This window comes from Toxotes jaculatrix, chromosome 6 (assembly GCF_017976425.1).
Source record: "Toxotes jaculatrix isolate fToxJac2 chromosome 6, fToxJac2.pri, whole genome shotgun sequence".
Classification (NCBI taxonomy): Eukaryota; Metazoa; Chordata; class Actinopteri; family Toxotidae; genus Toxotes; species Toxotes jaculatrix.
The window spans coordinates 935,279-961,259 of NC_054399.1; the positions used below are offsets into that span (position 1 = coordinate 935,279).

At 41.5% G+C, this 25,981-nt stretch overlaps 1 protein-coding gene across 1 annotated transcript; it reads left to right on the plus strand.

The window, feature by feature from the left end:
• Window positions 1–25,954, plus strand: znf644b (zinc finger protein 644b). Its single transcript, XM_041041208.1, has 8 exons — window positions 1–88; window positions 697–774; window positions 3,848–3,886; window positions 14,322–17,009; window positions 17,361–17,927; window positions 19,657–19,779; window positions 20,100–20,196; window positions 23,292–25,954. The coding sequence occupies exons 4-8, from the start codon at window positions 14,336–14,338 to the stop codon at window positions 23,467–23,469; spliced, it is 3,639 nt and encodes a 1,212-aa protein (XP_040897142.1). The 5' UTR covers window positions 1–88; window positions 697–774; window positions 3,848–3,886; window positions 14,322–14,335; the 3' UTR covers window positions 23,470–25,954.
• Window positions 25,955–25,981: the final 27 nt, after the last annotated feature.

A 25,981-nucleotide genomic window follows, 5' to 3' on the forward strand; every position in this document is an offset into this window, starting at 1 on the left:
GATGGCGACAGTGTAACAGAGGGAAGGACGAAGCGCCAGCGTCCAGAGCAGTGACAGACGTACGGACATGAGCGGCCGTCGTCCTGAGGTAGGTCCCAGCCCGCAGCACGGCTCGCTGTGCGCAGGGACACAGTGCTGCCACACACGGTCATCAGTCAGTGAGGCGTCGCTGTCGGAGGCGGTGGATTCACCGCAGTGACTGAGAGAGGTGCCGCGGTGTTTCTTACCTTCACTTCAGTTTGTTCACTACTACAACATGAACTCTGCCGACCGGCGGAGTTAGCTCTGTGCTACCCAGCCGATTCAGACGGTGGAAGCGGGCTGCTGAGTTTGAAAGGCGCGGTAACGTTTGTTTTGTATGAAACATCTGATGCAGAGCTCCATGGCCGCACAGTGAACCTTCTCCTCTGTCTCTCTCACTGTAAACGGCCCATTAGAACCACACAGTGATTGTGTGGTTGTGCTGACATTGTGAGACCCACGTTGTATGGAAGTTGTTTGAAGCCGGGTGTGTTTCCGGTGGTTGAAGCAAAGCTGAACAACCTGAGAACCTGCGAGCTAAAGTCAGACTGCACAGAAAAACATGACAGGCATCCAAACACATTTTAACATAGTCAGGAACTGGGATTGAGCGGTGCTCTGAAGCACTTCCGGGTGAGACTGAGATTTCTCTTTTTTGAATATTTTATTTTGTAGGCCTGCACACCTGGGCTCCACCCACACAGGTGTTCTCGCTGAAGTTACCTGATGAGACCTGCTCCTAGAACTGCGTGGGTGAGTCCACACTGCTGACTGATGTCCCCCTCCCCTCCGGCTGGGTCCTTTGCACGTTAGGATGAAAAACTTCTTATTAGTGCGGAGAATTTGATTAGTGTCTGAAATCTCAATTTATTGTTCACTATAAACTATTGTGAGTTTATTATTCTGACACTGATGATATTTCCTGCAGACATGTCAACATACTGTTCACACAATGGCTGCAAATGCACCACTTCAAAATAAAATGATTATTAAAATTATTAGTTCTAATACAATCAGTGTAGCTGATCTTATGGGAGATATACATTATTACATTACATTATTATACATTATTATATGTTTACATCAGTTGGTAATGGACTGCTGTAACTACAGAAGACAACAAAAACAGCTCATCTAAGTTGTTAGCACGAGGGCTAACCACCTTGAAATGATGCATGAACACTCCCACCCCAAAGTGAGGGGTGTTTTTTCTGTTCTTCACATTCTGCTGACGTTGTATGAATACAGTAATAGTCTAGAGGTCTAGAGCTCTAATGACTCAGAATAATCAAACACACTTGTGTGGACGTGCAGGGCCCTTAATTAGATGTTTTTTTCCCTGTTTTTTGTTTTGTTTAGTTTTTTTTTAGTTGCAGTCTGAAATGACTGAAATTAAACTACATTTGAGCTCAGCAGCTTTGGAACAGTTTTAATAGCTTGCTGATAAATTGTTTAATATTATTTCTTTCAGTAAGAATGAAAATTATTTTCATATTAATCTTCAAGCTGTCTGTGGGTTTTAGTGCAGCTTTTTAGTACAATGATAAAGATGTAAAGTTTTTAAAAGGCTGAGCTGTTTTTTGGGGAAAACACATCCTGAAAATAAACATTACTTAAGAAGATTGACAGAAAGTCCCAAACTCATTAAACTCTTGAAAGTGTTGATTGTATTTGACCTGAACTCACAGCAGTGTCTCACAGAGCTGGTGCTCGGTAAAATTTGCTATAGTTTTCAGATTTGAATATTTTTCTGTGGAAATATTATTATGGACATTGAGCAAAACTGAAAACAAACAGTGCGAGGACCATCTGAAGTCGCATCAAATCTTGGGGTTGCCAGATCGCACAGGTCCTGGATGGTGGAGTATCTTATACGTATTTTTGTGTTGTCATTATAGAACTTCCATAAGATCAGATCTACAGCAGTGGAGTTTATTTACATTGTAGTTTGACTGTTTTAGCTTATGTTTGTTGTTTTGTGATAGGAAAAATATATATATATATATATTTTTATGGAGGGATCCATGGAGCAGGAAATTCTTTTTCTTGTGGCAGAATTAGGATGTTGTACTGTTTCTACTACAGACAGTGACTGTGCATGATATCATTGTTATCAGCTCAGGAACTGCGGTGTTGTAAAATCAAGGTGTAGACCTACATAAGTGAGTCCATCACTCCCTGCAGGTGTGTAAGGACCAGCTTACATGGCTATAGGAAGAAGTCAGTGACAGCTTAACGGGCTAGTGTAGGTTTTAGAGCATTAGTATACCACAGAGAGTAAAGGAGTCAACTGCTCGACTAAATAAATCAGATGGTTGAGGCATGTTATCCACAAATTGATTATATGTCACTTGCCAAGGTCAAATGTTTTAACCAAGATGCCTGAAGTCCCTGAATGCTCAGCATAGCAAACAGTTATGTGTTCTCTGTTGGCCTGGCTGGCTGCTTACACAGCTATAAATGAAGACACCTGGGACTACTTAAATGGGAGTACACTGGCCTGAATTAGCAACTCAGCTGAGGAACAGCTGCAGAGATGAGATATTTTAGTAATCAGGTGGATCTACCAAGAACACAGAGGTCTGCAGGGATATATCAGAGGTGAGGAAATAAAGGCGGCGTGTTTTCATAGAATCCCATTGATGCTGCAAGTAAATCATGTGCATGAAATAACTAACTTTCACAGTTATTTCTCCTGGTGATTAACATATGAAGCTGTTCAGTTTTCTGTCTTCCATTAGGGCTGCCACCAGATATTTTTTTCTTCATGTTAAATTGTCAGAAAATAGGGAAACATGTCTGTCACAAGAAGCCAAGATGATGTCAGTAAATCTTGTTTTGTCCAACCAGCAGCACAAAAGCCAAGTGACTGTTACATAAGACAGAGAAAAGCAGTAAATCCTCACATCTGAGAAGCTTTTGCTTAAAATATGACTGAAAGGATGAATCAGATATGAAATACATTTCCTGTGGGTTGACTTTATTCAGCTCTGGTTTCTTTACTTTTTTAACATTTAAAGGCTAAATGCTAAATACTGATAAACATTTTCAGTTTTTGGATTTTTCCTTTTTAAATTTCAGTTCATGAATCAACAGCAAACATAATTTACTGCGCCCCCTGCATCTCATTTTCATTACTTAATTGGTCTGTTATATATTTTTTATTTTTATTTATTTGTTTTTTGTTTAGTCAGCACATTTTTTACATGTGTGATAAATGATTAACTGTTGACCCCTTTAAAGCTAAAATATATATATATATGTATCATTGATTAATCATCTTTATAGTTCATGAGGTTTCCTAGTTTAATAAGAATTTTTTAATAAATAGAATTTTGAACCTACAACATGTTTTCAGCGTCGCTTCCCTTTGATGGAAAGCGAAGGGTTATCACTTTTGGTTTTAATAAACATTTAAAGAAAAAATGTTTTGCAGTTGCTGTTATTGTTATTGTTTACATGCAGCAGTGGCGTCTGTGGGACTCCACACAATTAGTAAGTAAAGCCAATGACAACAAAACACAAGGGTTACGTTCTTGTCAATCATTCCAACACTTAATCCGACCCTGCTAAAATTGTATTTCCTTGTGTCCTTGTGTGGATATATTGTTCAGGAAATAATGTCAGCAGCTGTCAGTTATGAATCCCAAAACAAAGGCTGAATTTGGAGGGACAGATTCCCCGAGGCGGAGTGAGTCAGATGGATTCACGAAATGTTACTGAAATCTCTCAGGAGTTGTTTCCCATGCGAGCTGTGTCGTGTGCTGCCGGTCAGCTTCATTAACAAAGTTTCACCACATTCACCGAGTGTTTGTCTCTGTTACAGACGAGTCATGAGGCGGAATCAGTGCTTCAACACAGACTGGTAAGTACTGACCGTACTGAATGTTTAATAAGTGATAACATTTTAAATTCAAAAGGTCAAAGGTCAACTTCACTGTGACATCATGGCTAACACAGCAGACATACAGCCGAACCAGAGCAACAAAGCTCAGCAAAGTCGAGTCACATCAGTTTGATTCATATACAAATCAACTTTACACCTTCCAGTAAATCCCTTCAAAGTTTTTACTACATATATTATAGGAGTCTGGACAGACATTGTTATAAACTGCAACTTGACTAATTGGTGGAGGAATACAACACCAGGCTGTTAATTCTTTTTCTTATCTTGTTAAACATGCCGCATGATTATTCAGATACACTTTCTCAAATTTCACAAATGGAGGTGGTATTAGTCGAATATTGTCTCTTATTAGAAGTGAAATTATCAGCTCCTGGATTTTGATTCAGACAAGAATCCCCACAAGGTGACAGGCAGCGAGGCGATGCACGTTTATAATTTGTTCCAAACAGCCGCTGAACTGAAATGAAACTGTCTGAACAGATGTAGCTGAGCTCAAAGTGGGTGTTGGTTGTGTTTTAGTGGAAAAGTATGAAAATGTGTGTTATGTGGAGTCTAATATTCGTGTTAGTATTATCCTTACTCGAATCATAATGGCAGAGCATAAACCTAAAATGTGACCGTCTCTGAAGAGGTGTTATCGTTCAGAGGCACAGTTGTATGTCTCCTCACCGGCTTAACACCTGAAACTGTAGCTCAGATGTGTGAAATGCTCTGAAACTATAGCTGGGTGTGATTACCAGTCAAATTAAATCTGAGATGTCAGTTACATGTGTCAGTGCCTCCACTCCTACACTTGGCAGGTTGTAGGGAGTGACAAGCTGGCTGTTGATTATTTTCCAGTGTGAAACAGAATCACTGACACGCAACTAGTGTTTACAGTACAGCTGTCTTTGTTTCATTTCCTTAAAATCTAAGCCACTATTGTGAATTTTAATGTTGAAATTGTCACCACGTTGCATCAGTATGAAAAGAAGTGAGTAGTTCAGATGTTGCTCAGAGGTCTGTCTCCAGTATATTTTTTATTCAGGAGTTTTGTCTGTATTTTTTTTAACACCTACTAAGCAGTTACTCTGATCACTGTGGGCTTAGGACCTTGTGCTGGACACTCACTGTACTGGGACACTGTGTTAATACATGTAATAAATAAAAATAAATAAGATAAAATAACTGTTAATTGCAGGACCACTCGATTTTATCAGTACAGTGTCACTTTCTAACATGTCAGTGCCACGTATGTAATGAAGCTTGGTATTCAACGTGTGGCACGTAGTTTGAGACTGCATTAATTAACTTTATTGATATATAAGTGAACATTACCTGCTGCCCCTGTGGCAAATGGTATGAAGACATGAGAAAGCTTCTGCTTTCTTAATCTGTAACAGCAGCTCCAAAGATGAATTTCTAGTGATAAGGCTTGGTTCTCAGATTCTGCTGCAGCCTGATTATATGAAAAGCTGACAGATTTATAATACAGTGTACATGTTGAAAACCTTTCCACTGCTTTTCTGGTGTTTTTAGTGTTGTTGTGGTTTTGGATGTCATTCATGTTTGCAGACATGTGTTTCTTGTGGTTAAGGGATTACATGTGAATTAAATGGCACACCCATTAATTCCTGGCAAGGAAATTATTTCAAAGCAGCAACAAGCTTAGACCGCTTAAATCTTTGGCCTGTTAGAGGCTGGATGAAGCTGCAGATGTCCACAGTCCAGCCTGCTGGTCCCCCTCTGCAGATCAAGCCTCCTGTTATCTGGTTTCACTCAGGCTATGGAGCCTTTCCTCCACTAAGGGGCAGAATATGATCACTGATACTCAAAGTCCTCACTCTGAGGGATAATACATTGAAAAGCAACATCGGATAATGTGGCCTGTGTAATCACATTATACTGAATAGATGATAAAAGAAGGGATGAATGATGGAGACAAAGAATAGCTCCACATTTAAAAATCTGTATATACACGGTTGTCAGAGGGTAAATCACGTACAACGGTATGAAAAACCAAAAACCTCTTTATATACATGGAGTCATGATGAGAGAATGTACAGATGTGTAATAATACTCGTAATAATACGAGTCATTTAGTTCTTATTTTTTAGGGCTAATCTAGTCTAATCTAGTCTACTTCCATTATGTATATTTGTGTTAATCCTGGTTTTATGTTATGCACCATAACTAAACCCAAATTATCAGACTACCTAAAACATATGAGCCGTTTTTGGAGAACTCCAGGTCTGATCCAGATCTTGTATTTATCCCTCTGAACATTTCACAATTCCAAACAACCTCTGTCTTGGAGGGTTCGGATTAGCGAGCTTCTGTTGTACATGAGCTGTGAGACGGCTAACCCTTTCTGTGATACCTATCTAAGGTTGAGCTCACTACTTTCCTCATTAATTTCCCATTTATTCTCAGAGCTGGATGTGATATTTTAGAGATTTGAGCATACCGGGCACAGGTTAGGCACAATTATGCTGACGGAGGGCTTTTACAGACATGCTCAATGAAATCTGGAGTATAGGATTATGCATGTAGAAAGTTATATAGTGATTAACCTTCATTTCAGTCCCCTTGGTGATCTCTAGGAGGCAAATCCTCCTTCAGTCAGCTGCTGTCAGGTATATTTCTCCACCCTAATAAATGACCTTCAAAATGATATATTGAGGCATTCCCTATTTAAAAGCATACGAAGGAGAAGGGATGGTGTTTGAACTACCCTCTCAGGTAGTTCAAATGCTTCTTTAAACTACATCTCAGTTTTTCTTTAGTAGTGAGGCTGTATAGATTCAGAGGTAACTTAAAGTCACCCTGCACAGTTTTTGACCAGTAGTGGTGCTGTGGAGCAGTGTTTTCATGTGTGGGCTCCTGCTTTGTTCTTGATGTTCACACTGTATAAACAGAACTTTGCCTGGTTAGAAGAAAACTCCACCTTTAAGGTATAATTGTGTTTTTTTTTATTACCTTTACAGGAGTTTCTATGTCCCTCAACATGGCACGGTGACTCAGATAAGGTTAACATAGTAAGTGATCCTGTTTATCTTTTCTCTGTAACAGCACCTCCCTGATTTTGTGGGAATTTGGTACATAGTATGTTATTGCAGTGATTTATTGATTTAGTACTAAAACAACTACAAATGAAAAGAAAGGTGACTGTATATATGTATACATGTATAAAATCATAGTCTACACGAGGTCACATGTTTCCTCAGACACACAAAAACCAGGTTTATACGTTTGAAAAAAATCTCTTAATCTCAGCAGGTTTTTCTGTTTACTGATGTTTCATGTATGTGGGCTGATATTATTTTAACCAGTTTCCCACACAAAGAAGTAAATGTCAGTAATTTGAAACAAGACAGAATAAAACAAATTTTGCACTAAATTCAAGAAAATGCCACGTGATTTAAAGAAGTTAGAATCAGGTGAAATAATCACAACCACCATTAGCTTCACAGAACATAACATCTGTGTGAGGATGTTTTATTCTGGTTTTTGCCGAGGAGTCAGGCACACACGAACTGTTAGCAGTAGCAGTGAAACGCTGGTTTCACGTTCACTGAGGTAAAGTATTACTTTCTAACAGGAAACTGAAGAAAATCCTGTTAATTGGCTAATTTTAAACGTTATAGTTGTTAAACGCCAATATTCAAGGTATTGATGCCATAATTTTATAGTTAATTAAGGAAAGATATTATTATTATTATTATAACACTATTAGATTAAATATTTAAATTAAAACTATTAGATATGTATTATTTCATGTGTCATCATTCTAATCATCAGTAATTCTTTTTTTATTTCACAACTTCAGCACGACTGACGAAGCCACCTCTAACTACTGCTGTCTTTTATTCTGTGTGTTTGTACACTGATGCTGCAGAAAGCAGGCTTCCACGACAATGGCAGTTCCCTCCCTCAGCCCTCAAAGAAAGGACATATTTGAGCCCCTTTGATTTGGCCCAATTTGTTTTGATGTGAAGAGTGAGTGGTTTTTAAAATCTCCTTAACTCCCCAGGCCTGGCGCAGCCTCCCACAGGCCTAATGACCGTAGCCTTGCCCGTGTTGAATAATACAGATGCTCGCGAGGTGAAAGTGGGGAGGAGGGCAAGGGGTTAGACATGGGCCCTCCTTTTACAGTACACCTCCATTGATAAGATTGTATTAATTGGTATGAATAGAGATGGTTTCTCCTTCTCCTTGTATACATTTACCATTATACTCATTAGCTTCCCGTTGCCTCCCAGCGAGTTTCTCCTTCACATCCCCCGGGCTCTCCTGGGAGGCAATTTGCATCTCTCCATGGTGTCTCTCTGGGGTTATTGAGGAAATATTAGCCTCTTTTCTTCTGTGGTCGACCCTTTGATTTATTTGGAGCTTGAGCTGATAGAGTGGCACTCACATGTTAATGACTGGTGCTGATACAGGCCCCTGGTGCAAGACGTCTCATTGATCCGGGTTGAAAAGGTACCACTGACAAGCAGCACTGAATGATCGTCTTACACGCATCTTTGTGTGTGTGTGTGTGTCTGTGTGTCTGTGTGTCTGTGGACCTTGGGAAATGACAAGGGATTCCCACTGCTGTCGGGGCGCCTGCGCTCAAGCTGTCCACTTTCCCTGATAGAGTTAGATAAATAGGCTTTTGTTGGCCTCTGAATTCCTTGTGACTTTTTGACAGCCACAGTTTTGGCGTTTTCTCTTCAGAGGGTTGCTGCTGCTTTGTTCGGTGTAGGCTCTGTTATTCATGTCATCTCTTTGACCCCATGTGATCATAGTGATGCTTATTTTAGCCACTTCTGGGTCTCTAAACCCAATCAGAGGCAGCAAATGACACACTTGATCCAGTTTCTGTTTGGAGTTGTTTGTCCTGGTCTAATAATAGAATTCAAGGTGACTGCTGAAGGCTTACTTTGGTTGCCATTAGTGACTACAAGGCCCCTGTTCCCTGCGTTTCCCCCATGTTCTTGCTGTGGTGCACTCATATTATGTTTTAAAGAAAGATAATGAGAGATTTCATCCTAATACCTGCGATGCTTGACATGCCTCCGTATCTAAGCTCACTGATGTCTGCTTGGCAGTGTGGAGCCTGTCCTCAATTTGGAGAGCAGTTTGACATGACTCCCTTTCATCTGAGTGGTCACATGTCTACGGCAAAGCGGCAGCAGCAAAGTTTGTTATATATTTATATATATTTCATTTTTTTCCATCTGAAATGAAGTGGGAAACATCTGAGCATGCCTAATCATAGCAGCAACTTGCTTAGTATTTATATACTTTCAGTTATATGGTAATAATAACATTTAATAAAAGTCAACATCCTAACTGCCGCTAAACAAAAATACCCACCGCTGCAATCACTGCATCTTCTCTGCATACTTATAACAGATTAGAGGTTATGTATATCAATTGCGCAGCTCATGCATATTGTGATGAAGGAGAAATGCAGGAAATGGAAATGTGCCATTTCAACGAGCCGGCACAGCTTGCCAAAAGCGGGCAAGTGGGTAGTGCTTGTGGTGATGGTCGGGTTTGTTTTCCTCTCAGTGTTGGGGGATGAGAAGTCATGTATCTAAACAGAGCAGATATGATGTTTATGAGAGCCATCTGCTTGGCAGCTCTCCTGTGCCTGCTGCCCTCCTCAATGTGAGAGCAGCCTCATTAAAACGGTCACATGCCTGAGAAATTTCTAACTGCTGTTTTTTTTTCTTCTTTCCCCCTTTAAAAGGAGTAGAATTTAAAACTAACAAAGCCTTGGGAAATCCCCATCAGACATCCCTCCCTTAATCCATTTAATTTTGAAAGGTATTGTTTAAAGCTTTAAAGTTTATATCGTTTAATCCCCCTCCAACACTACGGGCAGCAAATGAGGCCGTGTCAGCAGCTTGAACAGATATAATCTACTCCACACAACAGAAAATCCTCCTTCAAGACAAGGTTGCATGGGTTTCCTGTGAACTCGCTGTTTGATGTTTCTACCTGCTATTGAACATGACTTCTGTCTTAACCCAACTGTCACTCGCTCCCTGTCCCCTTTTATCACTCCCAATGTTCTCGCTTCACCTTTTTTCATCAGTAAATCTACCATCACAGCCATTTCACTCATTCCCCTTTTTCAGGAGACGGGGGCAACGAGAAGTTTGTTGTGGGCAGTTTTTTTTCTTTGCTCGTGTTGTACTGGTGAGTCTCACCTGTGGTTCAGGGCACTTGTCTCACTGGTTTTACCCTCGTCCTGTCTCTGTGTGTCCTGTCCCTCCCTCCTCGGAGTATTATTTTCTATGCCAACACTTGATTAGCTAATTAGCTAATTAGCTATTTTGGGAAATGTGCTTGTTGACAACAGTCTCATTTCAGCCTACCAGATATGAACTAACAGTCAGCAGCTGGTTAGCTTAAAAAGCTAATCTGTCTCCTTCCAAACAGCAAAGTACATGTACCACCATTTGTTTATTGTGTGCACTGACAAAACAAAGTATGGCACATTAATGAGCTTTGTTTTTGCTGGTAGGAGGGTTTTTGTTAGCTTCCTCCTGCTTCCAGTCTCTGTCTCCGTCTCTGTCCCACCGGCCTCTGTAACGGGACATTCAGCACATCTTTCACTGGTCTGTAGGAAAAGTGGAACGTGTTCCTGCGGCGTATTTGCCATATTCTTACAAATTAACACCTACTGCTACACTTACTATCAGAAAGTGAAAGATTGTGGTTTTAACAGAGTTAAACAATTATTTTGTGAGGATACAAAGAACTACAGTTCCCATCAACATTTACCAGCACAGCAGCACCAGTAGTCATATGGCTGGTTACTGGTTTTGTCCATATCTGTGATATTCACTCTTCTAAAGCACATTTTTCAACTTATTAGTTCTCTTTTTATCTCTGCTGTCTGCTAAAAACAGAAACAAATATTTATTTTATATTATTATTATTTTTAATTTAATTTAATTTAATTATTTATTTTATTTATGTATTTTATTTATTTATTTATTTTTATTTTTCAGGGTTTTTTTTACTTCTGGAGCAGAACCTGGACGTTCCTGTTTCATATGTACCTGCATATACTATACAGAGTTTCTAACGTAGTATTTTCAGTACTGACGTCTGGTTAGTTAAAGCAGTTAAAGTAGTTTGATGAGCTTATTTTTTTTTTTACCTCACAGAAGAGTGAGGCTCGTTGTTTCCTGCAGTTTCCAGTGTTTATGCTGAGCTAAGCTGTTGTAGCTTCATATTTAATGGACAGACGTGAGAGTTGTACTGATGTTCACACCGTACAAAATGTCAAACTATTGCTTTAAGTTACCACTTCCAGTAATGCTTACCTGTGAATCTTTTCTTAAATCACTTGAATGCACACTGATACTCTTGTTGTTAAAGCATATATTAGCATTTAATTTGTTCTTACTATGAAGAGCACAACTTCTTTACAACATAACACCTATGGCACTCATATATTTTCCTTTAATGTAAAATTTGAGTCATATAACTCCAGTATATATTTTCACTCAAGCATGAAATTACATTGTTTAGTTATCAAAGGCTTTGTGTAATTACATTTGTGCAATTCAGGATGACAGGGCTGATAGTGTCTGCACAAGACGCTGGCATACATAATCACAGCCAAAATCCCATTAGGGAGAATGGAGACCATTATTATGGAAATGACCTTTGGGTGACAAGAATTCAGTGGGATAAAAGAGTATGTAATCCAGACACAGACAGCGTGTGAAGCCTCTCTCTTTATTTTCTCCTCTGCAAATTTACAACGTTTTTGTGTTTTATGAATCTGCCCGTTGTGTTTTTTAGTTTCACATTGTTACTTGAAACAAACCAGTTGGTCACATTGAGGAAAGTGGGATTCGTCATTTCCTCCTGTTCTTCTGCTGTTTGGTGCTGTGGGTAACTGCAGGGCTAAGATAGCACAAGAAGAACTTAACAGAGTGTCTTTTTTTTTTTTTTCGCTGTGGCACCTTCACTGAGAGAACATGCTCACCGTGGGATTACTGGAGTGTCGAGCTGAATCTCTGTCTGTTTGTTTTGAGCCATGCTTTGATACTCTCACACTAAAGAGGCAGCTTCATAAATTCACATTGTGTCAAATAAATCAATAGATCCCATTAGCTGAGGAAGTTGTGTAGTGCAGTACTTGAGGGACCGTGGCCCCCCTCGTTTAGACATTTCTCCAGCAAAGGCGATGGCAGAGGAATATAAGGTTGGCTGTTGATCCATACAGACAGCTCCAGCAGTTGAAATGGTTTGGCTGACTGGTCCCAGTTGGTCTTTAGTGCTGTCTCCATGGTGCTGCCAGCCTGGGTCTTCAGTTGAACAGGAAGAAGGAATTTGCTTAGACATTCGCAGCCTTACAAGCCTACAGCGCCAAACTCTTCCTGCTCAATCAGTCTGTTGTCCTGCTGGACTTAAAGTTCTGCGTTTCAGTTTTAGAAAAAATGCATTTTTTGTTTTGCTTTTGAATGTCCATTGAATTGGACAGCAGGACTTTGTCTACTATGATGCTGCAATGAACAATTATTTTCACTGTTGATCACTGTGTAGATTATTTTCAGTTAATAGCATTGTCTATAAAATGTCCAAAAAAAAAAAAGGACAAAGAATTTTCCAGAGCTCAGAGACATTCAGTTTACAAAGCCAAGTAGTTCTTTAAATGTGGATCAGAATATTGCACTGACAGGTTTTACAGTAATGTCATTTAGATGGAAGCGGGTTGTGGACTTTGGCTCGTCTGTAGTAATTTGCGTCGCCTCAGATAAAATTCAATAAAATGACTGTTTACAGTTACTCAGATTAATGAAATCAATAATTCATTCATAATTTTTTACTGGTAACTCCAGAGGTTTATCTATAGCGTGCATAATGTTTTTTTGTTTTTGCTTTTACGCTGTTGTCTTCAAAATGAGACACAACATTTTCCACACACTTTAGGTCCTGATGGATCGAACAGAGCACTGCTCAGTCTGAAAGCTGTTTTAGTTTGTTTTCTGTCTAACAACACAATAATAACGATTCTCCTCCTGAATCTCATTTACCAAACTGAAGAACAATGTCAGTGTCTTGGGTAAACTAGGAGACGGGGTTAGCAGAAGCACGTAGCAGATTGATCTGTGCATACAGCTTAACTGTATTAAAGCTCATAATCCCTGTAAATATCTTCAGGTAAGGCAAAGTCAGCCTTTTAACATTGACTAAATGAAGTAAATAGAAGCAAATAAATTTAAAAAAAATTGCATTTCTGTTGAGCCTCTGTTTGTTATATATAGCAGTGAGCTGTGTGAGTTGGCTGCTAATGAGGCTTGCACATTTTGAACCAAGATGTTTTGATGGTTTTGCCACCCTGCCGTTTTGGGGTAACAGTGAAGTTCGCTTTAAATATAGAGCGTCTGTTCCCCCTTCCAACCTCTAACACCACAACAGATGGGGAGAATATGGAGCTTGGAAGGTTTTACCTCTGAGGTGGTAACAGTGAAGCCACTCATTAACACTGAATTTACCACTTCGTTAGCAATGCAATTTCCTGTAGAGAGCGACCAGCCCTGGATGTCAAATCCACTGAGCATACATTTTAAACTAAATCAGCTTTGGACAGCACACTGCAACCTGTGATAAGGTGCAGCACACACACGTTGAACTGTGTGCTGATCGTGATCCTGTTTAATCTCTCACAGCCATCAGTTCTATGTCCAAATGAATATGAAATAAACCAAAAAATAATTGTTTTGCCTTAAATTTAATGATTGTTAAAAGAATTAGTAGGCCTGTCCGTGTGGAGGTGGATGTTTTCTTTGTGTGGGTCTGTGTTTGTGTTTTAGACAGATTGTGTGCCTGCCAATTTGTCAGGATTCAAGTAACAACAGTCTCATGCTGGGATCTGTGTTGGCACCATCACAGAGTGATAAGACGCAATATGATCTCATTGGAGGTGTACTTTGTTCCCATGGAAATTGGTCAATTTTAGCAGACGAGAGAACTTTAGGTGGAGAAGCAGGAAGGTTGTATCCCAGAAGTACGCTCACATAATTAAGCATCCTCGCCAGGGTATTCAGGGCTAACAGCAGGGTTTGTTGTGAATAGAGGTGGCGAAAGAGGGTGTTGGAAAATCATAATGCGGCACAGAATAATACGGCTCTCATTTTACCAAGCGTTTTTTTTTTAACAGTACCGTGTTGTCCGTGTGATTGAGGGGAAAAAAAGAACTAGATTTCATTACACCTGTTGTACAATAGTGTTTCATTTTGTGATTTACATCTGTACTGTTTCATTTGGTAAAATGTCCTCAGATGGTTGAGGACAATAAGCTCGTAAGCATGGTTTACTTAGCTTGCTTGGTTAGATGGTTAATGGTTAGAGAAACAGAGCGCTCTTAATAAATTTGTGATTTTCTTTTATGTTTCAGAAAGTATTGCTGCTATGTCTGATCTGAAGCCAAATGTACAAGAGGACAAAGACGTGGAAGCGGTGTCTGACAGCCCGGGTCGTACTCAGGAGCCATTACAGAGTCACACATTCTCTCTGAAAAACAATGCTGCAGGTCTGTCCTCAGATGAACACGAAAACCCTTTAAATGGAACCCAGCCGAATCCATTTGTATACAGCAGTGTCCCTGCTGTTCCCCATGCAGGCAATTCATTGCCTTCAGGAGCACTTGTTAATGGACCTGGTTCACACCCCACCTCAGAGGTACACTGTGTCCTGAACAAAGGCACTGTTTTATCCAACAATGTCCCGGACGCCGCGTGGCAAGTGGAGAAGGACACGAGCCCTGAGGTGTTACCACCACCTAGTGAGCTTCAATCAGACGCTTGGAAGAACACAGCGGGGCCCGCTGTAAAAACACTGGCCACACAGCCAGGTGTCAACACGCCACTGTCTCACTCGGAGGAGAATGAGTCTAAACTGGCCCGTTCCACACTGTCAGGTGACTGTGCAGAGCAAATGCACATTAGCCAACCCTGGACAAAACAGACAATGGAAACAGAATCTCGGCACAGCGTTGAATGGTCAGGAGGCTCCGCTGATGATTGTGTTGATGCTGAAGTAATCAGATGGGATTCAGCAAGCGTCGTGCACAATGACAGAAGGCTGGAGACCAGAGTGATGCACCGAAGAGACAGGCAGCACAGCACACATGTAAAAAGCATGTCAGGCTCTCCAGAAAAGGTTAACAACAGCTTAAATCACACATACAGGCGTCCCTGCAGGGGTAATGATGTTGAAAATGTTGACATCGCCAACAAAAACAATTCTGTGGATGCACAGTCTGGTGTTAAATATTCTGTGGTGTCATTCAAAGATCTTTCTAGGAACACAGCTTCAGACTCTGAGCACCATGTTTATCGTGCAGCACAGGAAGGCTGTAATGAGGAACATGACCCTGAAGATGAAGATGGTTTCAGTCCAAAGCTGGAACAGCTGAAGACAGAGCAACGAGAGCTGTCTTTCTTTTCATGCACAATATGCAATGTTAATTTCAAGGAAAAAAGAAATTTCCATAGACATATGATGTATCATTTAGGCAGGCATAATCAGGTGAACAGCGAGAATGTTTCTCAGACCTTTATATGCAGGGAGTGTGGGCGTTTGTTCTGTGATAGCAACTCCCTCATGAGGCACATCATTATTCACCAAGACAGGCTGGAAAAACTTATGGAAGAAATCAAAGGTCTCAGAAGCACTGAATTTGAAGACAGAGGCGCCACAGTGCAGTGCCCTCAGTGCGGATTTGGTTGTAATTGTCTGAACATTTTTGTCCAGCATGCCAAAACACATGACAATCTGAAGCACTACTACTTCTGTGAGGAGTGTAACTACATTACACTCACACAGCAGGCACTTGAACTACACTTACATGTTGCACACCTGAACACACGCCAGCCTCAATACAGGAGAGTGGCTCATGCTAATGATGCAGAGGAAGCAGACCATGTTCAGTTTCAGTGTAAAATGGGTTTTTTCACTGGTACAGACACTGTAGTATTGGAAAGACATTCTGAGCAGGAGAATCAGCGATCACACTATGATAATTATAAAAAGTTTACTGAGCAGTCCCAAATATCTGGGTGTAAACCACATCTGTTTGAATCTGCTTCTGAAGAAACAGCGTGTTTCCCACACTGTTCCAGTGGAAACGATGGAACTGGAAATTCTCCTCAGCTCAAGTGTTGCGTTGGATGCAGCAAAAACACGCTGTCGCCATCTTTGTGGAGGATCAGCAAGAATGGAAAATTACTCCTGCAGCCAGCAGAAGAATCAGATGTGGCAACTGATCTCACTGGTGTGGGAGAAGATGCTGAAAAACATGACCACAAGGCTTTTGGCAGCGCAGAGCAGGCAAACTGTCCTGCAACTGCTGATTTTCTGCTATCAGCCAGAAATCTTAAATTAGACCAGATGTTCTGTCAGGGTAGCAAGAGTGACCCGGAAAGCAGGAGTTTACAAGCACAAGCAAACCGAAATTCTCCATCAGTGACAAAAATGTCAACACCTTTGCATAACACTATTGACAGTATGAATAGTAATATATTGCCAAGGCTTAGCCAGAGGCATAAGAAACATGCTGCAGTTAGGGAGTCGGAGAGAGGCTGTGAGGGCGGCCAGAACCTCACTGATGACACCCGCAGAGCTACAGGCAGCTTCTTGGAAAGCAGTGAAAATGAAAGGAACCCGTACGCTCGCAAGTATTTCAGAAAGAGGCCGAGGTTTTCAGCCAAAGACCAAAGCCCCCATAGACCCAAGGATGAAGATGATGGAGATGAAGACTGCAGTGACATCGAGCAACTCATAATCAAGGAGGAGTATATTGAATCTACAGTGTGCGATAATTCCCCAGAACCGTCCTGTATGTCTACAGGGGACAGCTTTGATGTTTTCCCCTCTCAAGTGGTAGAACACAAGCCCTGTCCATACTGCCCGGCCATGTTTGAGTCTGGGGTGGGTCTGTCCAATCATGTGCGAGGGCACCTTCATCGAGTTGGCTTGAGCTATAACGCTCGCCACATGGTTTCGCCGGAGCAAGTGGCGCTGCGGGACCATCAGCCACGCACCCGCAGGAGGATCTACCCTGGCACGAGGAGAATGAGAAAAGGTTTGAGTTTAATTTCAGCTGCTGTAATGCAAACATTCAAACGCAAACATTTTTTCCTTTTTTAAACACAGGAGATATGAAAGGACTGTTTGATAAACCCTCCTGCCCCAAACAGCAACTGCCCACACATTTTAGTTCTGGACCTTTGCTCCATTTTGCCGCGCAGACGGATGCTGTGATTTCTTTGCTAATGCATGATATTAAAATTCCCAGCTGTCCAATGGGAAACTGTAGAGGGAAGCTTGTGCAATCTAAAGCAATTCAAACACAGTTTACACTGCTGTGAATACTAGCTTGGTGCTTTTATCCTTTCATTTCAGTTATTGTGACAAACCATGTCTTATAATGCAGAAACCCAAGGAGAGCACACGTGTCCCCTGTGCTGGGGTTGGTTTGATACGAAGACCGGCCTCTCCAACCATGTGAGGGGACACCTGAAACGGATAGGCAGAAGTGTTACCAGCACCAGCAAGTCACCACTGAGCATCCTGAATGAACTGCTGCAGGACAGAGAGGAACATCGCAACATCCTCCAGGTTCTCAACAAGGGACAGTGTCCCCCACGACCTTCAGTCCCTTGCAAGTTCATCGGTGGCAGTGGCCTGGTCTTGATGCGCACTGCACTACCAGTGAAAATCCAGTATGACATGAAGAGTCCGCCTCCTGCAGGGGATAGATTTGGACCAAAACAGGAGGCGGGGGCCTTCTCAGAGAAGAAGAAGCGGCAGGCAGAAGCACAAAGAGGCATTAAGGCCTCCTCCAGCACTTTAGTTGAACTGCTCAAGACAAGACGGGGCAGTCTGGAGCTTATGGAGACAAACAACCAGGAAGACTATGCAGCCAGGAAGCTCTGTGGTATGACCAAAGATTACAAGGAGAAGACGCAGGCGACAAGTGTGGAACCAAACTGGACACACGGTATGGAGTCCTAAGCTCTGAGCATGATACCAGTGTGTTAGCCCAACAGTTGTTAGTTATCCTGTATATATGCACCAGCTTACCGTTTATATGTACAGGTGATTTCCATACTGTAGGAGGTGAATCTTAAAAACTTAGACGATGACCAACATTTATGTAAATTGTACTTTATTTATAAATATTTGGCAAAACCACTGCTAAGACATAAGAAGCACTTCTGGGGTGGGTCCCAAATATTTTGTAAGCTATTATATTTTAACATTTTTAACATCAGCAAAAACAATACACATTTTCATTTTCATTACCATTTTCATTCAGGTTAATCTAATTTAGGGAAAAGTTCATGCAGCACTTAGGATATGATTACGACAGTTGTTCCTGTTGTATTGCTTGATAGGACACTGTATCTTTAACCACAGAGTTATTTACCTCCAGTATAAGTTATGTGTTTATGTCGATAACTCTCTTCTGGGACGGGAATTTTTTGGATCATCAGTCCAAGAAAATAAGCAGATAGAATCAAACTTACTAACAGTGGGGGAGCATTTGAGCTTCGCTTGATTGAAGAGGATCACATTATTTATTGTAAAGGGTATAGCATTTGTTTAATCAATATTTTATCACCAATTTACAGTAACTCAGCACAGATAACTGTATAATGCAGATGGAAGCCAGTCAGAAAATGTGTGAACAGTCCACAATCATTTGATTTGTGGAAAAACACATACTGAGACTGAATGTCACCAAAGTGTTTTTGAAGTTCATATTAAAAAATCATGAGAGCCTCTTGATGTTGAGTTCATCATCCACGTTTGCACAATTTTGATTAATGTCTTTCCAAATCAGACTTTGAGTCAGGTACGGAGAAAGATGCTGGTAAAGATTTCAGATCAGATTCCTTTTTAACAGTGACACAGCAGCAGCCTGAACGTGCTGGATTACAATTTGTGGTAGATCATCAGGCTGTTAATGATAATAATGTACATTTTCATCTTTGAGTTTTATCATCGGCTCATAACAACCCAACAAATTCATTTAATATGAAACTATACTATTTTTTCATCGTTTATATTCATCCCATTAAGTCAGTGGGACATTGTTCTTAGCTCGTCTTTAATTTACAATTACTTTGAAAAGTAAAATCAGGTTTTAAATTTTGAAAGATCTTTTGGGATAATCACTTAACCGTCCCAGTTCTGAGGATTTATTAACAGGCGATGGTGCGCAGCAGTATCACTGCCAGCTTTCTGTCATAGGACTAACAGATCTGAGATTTTTTATGAATCCTCCGTGACTCTCAGGAGGCGGCGTATGTGAAGATAGCCCCCCTGAAGACACAAGATTGTGTTAAACTTTACCAGTAACACTTTTCAAACAGGAGAGTGAAAATCAGATGTTTGGAATGAAAGCAGGTGGAAGAAGACTTCAGATCACACTGGGAGTAACAGTTTTGCTTGATAATAAAATGACTGCACAGACTCAAACGCCGCTCTACAGTGCTTCTCTCTTTAAATGCTGCCTAACTTGATGATTCCAAAGCTTGATTTGGGGCAGTAGTATCAGACAGACTGTTTAGAGGTGAACATCATCAGAATTTCCATTAAAGCGTAAAGATTAAGCAAATGGAAAATATAATCACACAGTTTTAACCTAAATGTTTGGATCCATCTGCTTTATTCTCTTTGAGTTTCATACTTTCATTTAGTTTCTCTTGTGTTCTGTCTTTCAGTGGAATGTGATTCAAACAAGATTTGTATTCAGTGTAACAGCAGCTTCCCCACTGCTGTCAGTGTGTCTGGTCATCTTCAAGCCTATGCATGCAGGAAGAGGATCGCTGTTCTTGAAGAAGCAGGTGAGTTTCTGACACCATCAAAATGTCAAGACACTTGTTTCCTGTGCTTTGATTTGAAAATTGTGGTTTAAGTGTAGAAAACAGTAAAGATTCATGTGGAGTGGCTCAGTCTGTGGAACCAAATGAAGAAGAGACAGAATATTTGTGGTGAATAGACCTCAGATAAATTAGTCTATCACCCCAACATGTGTCTTCTTTAATTAAAATTTAGATGTTGGGTAGAATAGATTTTTGGCTTTGGGATTATTTATTTATATTGCCTGTCAGTGATAATTTCATAGATTGCCTCAGATAAAGCAGTGTGCTGTTTTGTATTTTAGGCTATGATTATAAACAGAAGAAGCCGAGACCAAGGCCTGGGCTAAAAAAGAAGATTTTACCCTCCTTGAATGCTCAGATATACACACTCACCTGCAGGTACACAGAGTGGAAGGTTACGTGTGAAAGCATAGTTCTCTGAGTGAAGAGTGAAGTGAGAAATCTCTCTGCCCAGTTACAGATTTCTTACTGTACATAGGTTCAGGACCTGCAGCTCGCCAGTCACGCAAAACACAGGCGTTTTACTGGAAGACGTATAAAAGCCCATTAATGTTTCCTGTATGTGCGTGGCTGCATAATACCGTGTGTGTGTGTGTGTGTGTGTGTGTGTGTGTGTATACTGAAGTATCATCAGGGCTTATGCCAGCCCACCAGGCAAAATAATTTAGGTATAGCAGAACAGTTACTGATGGGCAACAATACCCATCATGCTTTGAGTCTAAGGGCACACCATCATTCATAGGCCTTCTGTATATTATAAACCAAATCCAGTGGGAAAGCTATGGCTTAAAACAAACAGCTGGTCTATGGATTAGAGGGAGCAGAGTTCAATTAGCCGTCCCACCTGAAAGTCAGAAAGGACCTTTCAGGAGAAATCTGTCACAGGCCTGCCACTGCACCTGCAGGCAGGTGTGCATATGTTACCGTTGACAGAGATAGCCTCTAGCTACCTTAAACTTTTGGCAAAAGCCGGTGCCAGCAGGAAGGCACTCTTTATTGACAGCCTCTGCAGGTCCACCAACAGAGGCCTTAATGGGGCCTCCTCCATCCTCCTGACAACCAATTCCAGAGTGTCACACTTGCTGCACTTTAACCACAGCCAGCGCTCCCAAACGAGTTGAAGAGCACCTGCAAGCCCCCCACCTGTGTGAGTAGATGGACGTTGTTGTTGGTGACTGTGAAGTGTCTCTTCCACTTCCCATGGTAGACCCTCGGCTAACAGCTTGGTCCTTACTGGGATCCGGAGCCCTCGGGAAAAGGAAGCAGCACCATGCCCTGTGTTTGTGACAGTGAGTCTACCTGTCGCACCGCCAACTGTTAGAAGCAATTCTGAATTGACAGCACAGTCTGCGATCCACAGTTTTTGGTCCAGGAACAATTTGGTCTCTGAGAGAGAGTCCACCTTCTCTGAGTGCATTAATGATGCAGGCCTAAGTGCTGCTAACTCTGAGGAGCACAGCTCCGCTCCTCTGACCATGCACACATGCCTGTTGTCTGAGTTATTTTAAAATCCTGATTCCCTTCTGTCACCAGCGTGTCAGGAGTGCCACCCAGCCTGCCCCTTTTAGCGTGTGGTACATATATGATGCCCTGCTTTTCCAACACAGAGCACGCAGAGTGAAGCATTGCTCTCTGGATCAGTTGTTAACAGGATCATGGGTGACCTAGAAATAGGTGGTCTGTGGGAAAACCAAACCTGATACCCCGGGATCATATCTGAAAAGACCCAGAAGCTCAGAGGAATTGACTTCCGTGCTTGACGGTCCAGGTATAGACAGAACCACACCCCAGGCTCCACCAGAGCTCTGACTAAAACCTGTCCCAGTCCTTGACCTGTCTGTCTTCCACCACCTGCCACCTGCCAGAGACCCCCCTGGGAACACTGTTTGACTTCCTGGGCAGTATTAAGAGGTAGTCCAGGTCCTTTTGCGTCCATCTCTTGTGTCAGTCTTTTCACATCTGAGAGAGGGGACAGCAGAAATGACCACTGTGTCAATGAACTCTCTGTAAACTGCTGCTATTCCTGCTCCTGATCAGCCTCCTGTGGTTCAGGATCAGCCTCCTGTTGTCCTGAAGGAAGCCTGCCCTCACCTTAGAGAAGCACAGCCCCATCACATTCACTGTCTCACCCTCACCTTAGAGAAGCACAGCCCCATCACATTCACTGTCTCACCCTCACCTGGGAGAAGCACAGCCCCATCACATTCACTGTCTCACCCTCACCTGGGAGAAGCACAGCCCCATCACATTCACTGTCTCACCCTCACCTTAGAGAAGCACAGCCCCATCACATTCACTGTCTCACCCTCACCTTAGAGAAGCACAGCCCCATCACATTCACTGTCTCACCCTCACCTTAGAGAAGCACAGCCCCATCACATTCACTGTCTCACCCTCACCTGGGAGAAGCACAGCCCCATCACATTCACTGTCTCACCCTCACCTTAGAGAAGCACAGCCCCATCACATTCACTGTCTCACCCTCACCTTAGAGAAGCACAGCCCCATCACATTCACTGTCTCACCCTCACCTTAGAGAAGCACAGCCCCATCACATTCACTGTCTCACCCTCACCTTAGAGAAGCACAGCCCCATCACATTCACTGTCTCACCCTCACCTTAGAGAAGCACAGCCCCATCACATTCACTGTCTCACCCTCACCTTAGAGAAGCACAGCCCCATCACATTCACTGTCTCACCCTCACCTTGGAGAAGCACAGCCCCATCACATTCACTGTCTCACCCTCACCTTAGAGAAGCACAGCCCCATCACATTCACTGTCTCACCCTCACCTTGCTTTTCAGAGCAGGAGAGGATGAAGCCATATTACAGCTACACTCTGCTTCCTGCGGATGTTTGGTTTATGATCACTTGGTGAAGACATTCACTTTCCCAACGACTCCAAGCCTCCTCATGTATGATGATGGGTACTCCACAGCTAAAAAGGTCAGCTGAGGACACAGCTATTATGCTTGTCCACTCCCAGATCTTTCAGTCCATATTCACCTCAGATATGGGCCATGTTGCATGGAATATCTGAGCAGCAAACATGGAAGCAGTGGGTTTTTCTTTGTTTGTCCGTGGGAGAGGCTGCTGAGGTGAAGTCTACAGCTGCTTGGACGACCACTCAACTGTCTTAACAGTAAAAATGGAGAGACACTGTCAGGACACAGTCTAGTCAGCAGACAACAGGTTCTCTTCTTCAGATTAAATTGAGGCGGCCAGTGGCCTTTGAACCCCTTTTCAGCGTAATGGGCTAGGTATGCCTTCCTTAGCCCAGCAGTAATAGGTGGAATAGGTGGCTGTGCACATCACCTGACCCGGGTCAGTCCCTGTACGTATGGAATATGTAACTGGGTGGTGGAGAGATCTTGGTACAACAGAGAACAGCGTACATTTTGCACTGGAAGAAATGGTTTAGCATTAAGTGCAGAAGCAGTGACTGTTTGTCCCTCACTTTGCTTTTGCAGATTCTGTGACCTGGTCTTCCAGGGTCCCCTGTCGATCCAGGAGGATTGGATCAAGCATTTACAGAGGCACCTTCTGCACACTAACGTGCCCCACTCAGGGACAGGGATGGTGGAGGTTTTGGGTCTTCGTCACAAAATACAAATTAGCATGTCTCATGAGCACGCACACATTGTGTAGAGTGGCACCGGTCTGGAAGACTCTTGCCTCTTGATTTTGCACAGTATTTATACAACTCAGATTAATCTGCAGCTGCTTATACAAGTATACAACAGTTACTCCAGACTGCTTAATAATGGTATAGAATACTGTAAATTATTAGCAAAAACTTTATTATAGGATATTTTAATGCTATGGTTTGCCATATACACTTGGCTAATACAGCATATAGGATCTATCTTTACTGACTGCTGTTTGAACTGAACACAGTGTTAGTATGAGCAGAAAAATGAAAACGTATCTATCTTCAGCTTAAGCTGGTGTGGCAGTGCAGAACTGTCTCTGTTAGAGAAACGTTCTCATGTTTGTCATGATAAAAAAGTGCCTTGTTATTATGACAAACCATTTTGTTAAAATGAGAAAGAATTATCATTATAAAGTGGGAAAACATCCAGCTGTCGAACTTTCTATGCCAAAAACCAACATTTCTCATTATGAAAAAAAAAATCTCAACTTCCTTTTTTTCCTTTTATAACTTTTTGCCATAAAGACAAAAGTTAAAGAGCGTTGCTGCTGTTACATTGGCAAATACATGAACCTGAGCATTTGAATGAATTTCATGTCTCACGTTCTTTCAGAGCCAACATAAAATAAACGTGTGCTCTTTTTAAGCGGCGCAGACAGGGCTGTCATTAGCTTTGCAGGATTTCACCTCTCTGTGCCTGAATCAGAGAGAATCTCTCTTCATCAAAGTGACATTGGAGATGCTGCATTATGTTTGGACAGTTTGTTCTGACACTGTTTGTTCTTCTGCTTAACCTTCAACCATCAGTGTAATTTCTGAAATCTGGCTCTCATCCTAACCGTGGTATCAGCATCAAACTGTCCAGTAATAACAAGAAAACGTTTTAGTTATAACGACATATTGTCAGTTATTTTTCTCATTGTGACAGCTCTGTATTTCTAAAGCCTTGGACACAACATGGGTCCCTTTGGCTCAAGTCCAACATTTTAGAACCCCTTCATTTTTCCAGGTATTACTGAAATGAGCACAGTGTGGTGTCTCAGCGTACTCTGAAATCAAAATACAGAACAATAAATAATCAAGATGTTTTTCTTAAAAAAAGAATGATGGAATCTTAAATCCTAAACTGAATCTACATGTTTGACTCATCCAGCAGCCAAACACATTTGTGACTTTCTTCCTACAATGAAAATCAAATATTGCTCACAAACGTTTTGAAGAAGTTCTGCTGATTATTTTGCACTTTGCTTTGATTTCACCTTCTGACCAGTTCATGCCAAACCAGCTCCATGGGGTTTAGACAGAGGGTTTGTACATCATCCAGAAGAGTTGGGTCACCTGTTGGGAATATGTGCATTAACTCTCAGGGCTTCATTTACTTCCATTGCAGGAGGAGAGCTGGAAATTAACCAGTTCCTCCATCCCTGAAAAAGGCCTGTTTTCTATGAAATGTACATGATTTCTTTCTTTTTTTCCACCTCGGGCAGTTTAACTCTTACCTGTGCACCAGGTTACAAGTTATTCACTGGACTGGAACTTCTGAAATTTCAATAAAAACAAACATTTGACCAGTTAATAGTCACACTGAACATTTTCATACTGAACAGTGTGAAGACCCCTGGAACTGAACATATATAGCACATATGCCCTTCAACTGGCTATACAATGCACAGTGGTGACACATCACTGAACTGATAGATTGAACTGACTGAATTTTTCTTTTCTTTTTTACATTTCCACTGTTTAACTAATCCAGCAGGGAAGATGCCCAGGACGTGCTTTTAAGCCTCTTACTGTATGTGGTCCAGTCTGGATGAACTCATTGCCAACACTGAAATACTTTGTTTAAAGTTCTGTACAGGAAAGTATATCAGGAATATAGACTCCTGCCTTTTTGTCTGATCATTTTGGAGGCTGCAGTTTGTGCATGCTGTTGGACTGCACCGTATCATGGTGATAGGTGTGCCCATTATTTTGACCACCCTTTTCAAATCGGTGAGGGTAGGCTACGTGACAGACACGCCTCTGTGTATAATACACTACAGTTACTACAACAGCACAAAGTGCAGCTTCCAAAATAATCATTCTAACATTCAAACCTTCATGAAGGAGGATTTATCACAGGACTGTTGTATTAGCCTGCATTAGCTTTAGTTAGGTGTTCCTAATAAACTGACAACTGAGTGAACGATATGAATGTATGTATCATCTTCAGTAGAGCTTGTGCTATAATAATTTTTAACACACTGTTAAAGCCAATGACTTTAATATAAGGAAAATTAGAACAGTAGGTTTATGACCAGCGTCATAAAAAATGTTTTTCCTGAAATATTCAGCTTGTTACACTTTTAAGGTTTTAAGATTGTAGACATGTAGCACTTGCTAGCATCCTTACTATTCTGATTTTTGTCATTACAAGTTGTTAAATAATTCCTATATATATGTCTTATATATGTGGTATTGAACATACTCTAATTCAACTTTTGTAGGTGAATGTTTGTTTAGAAA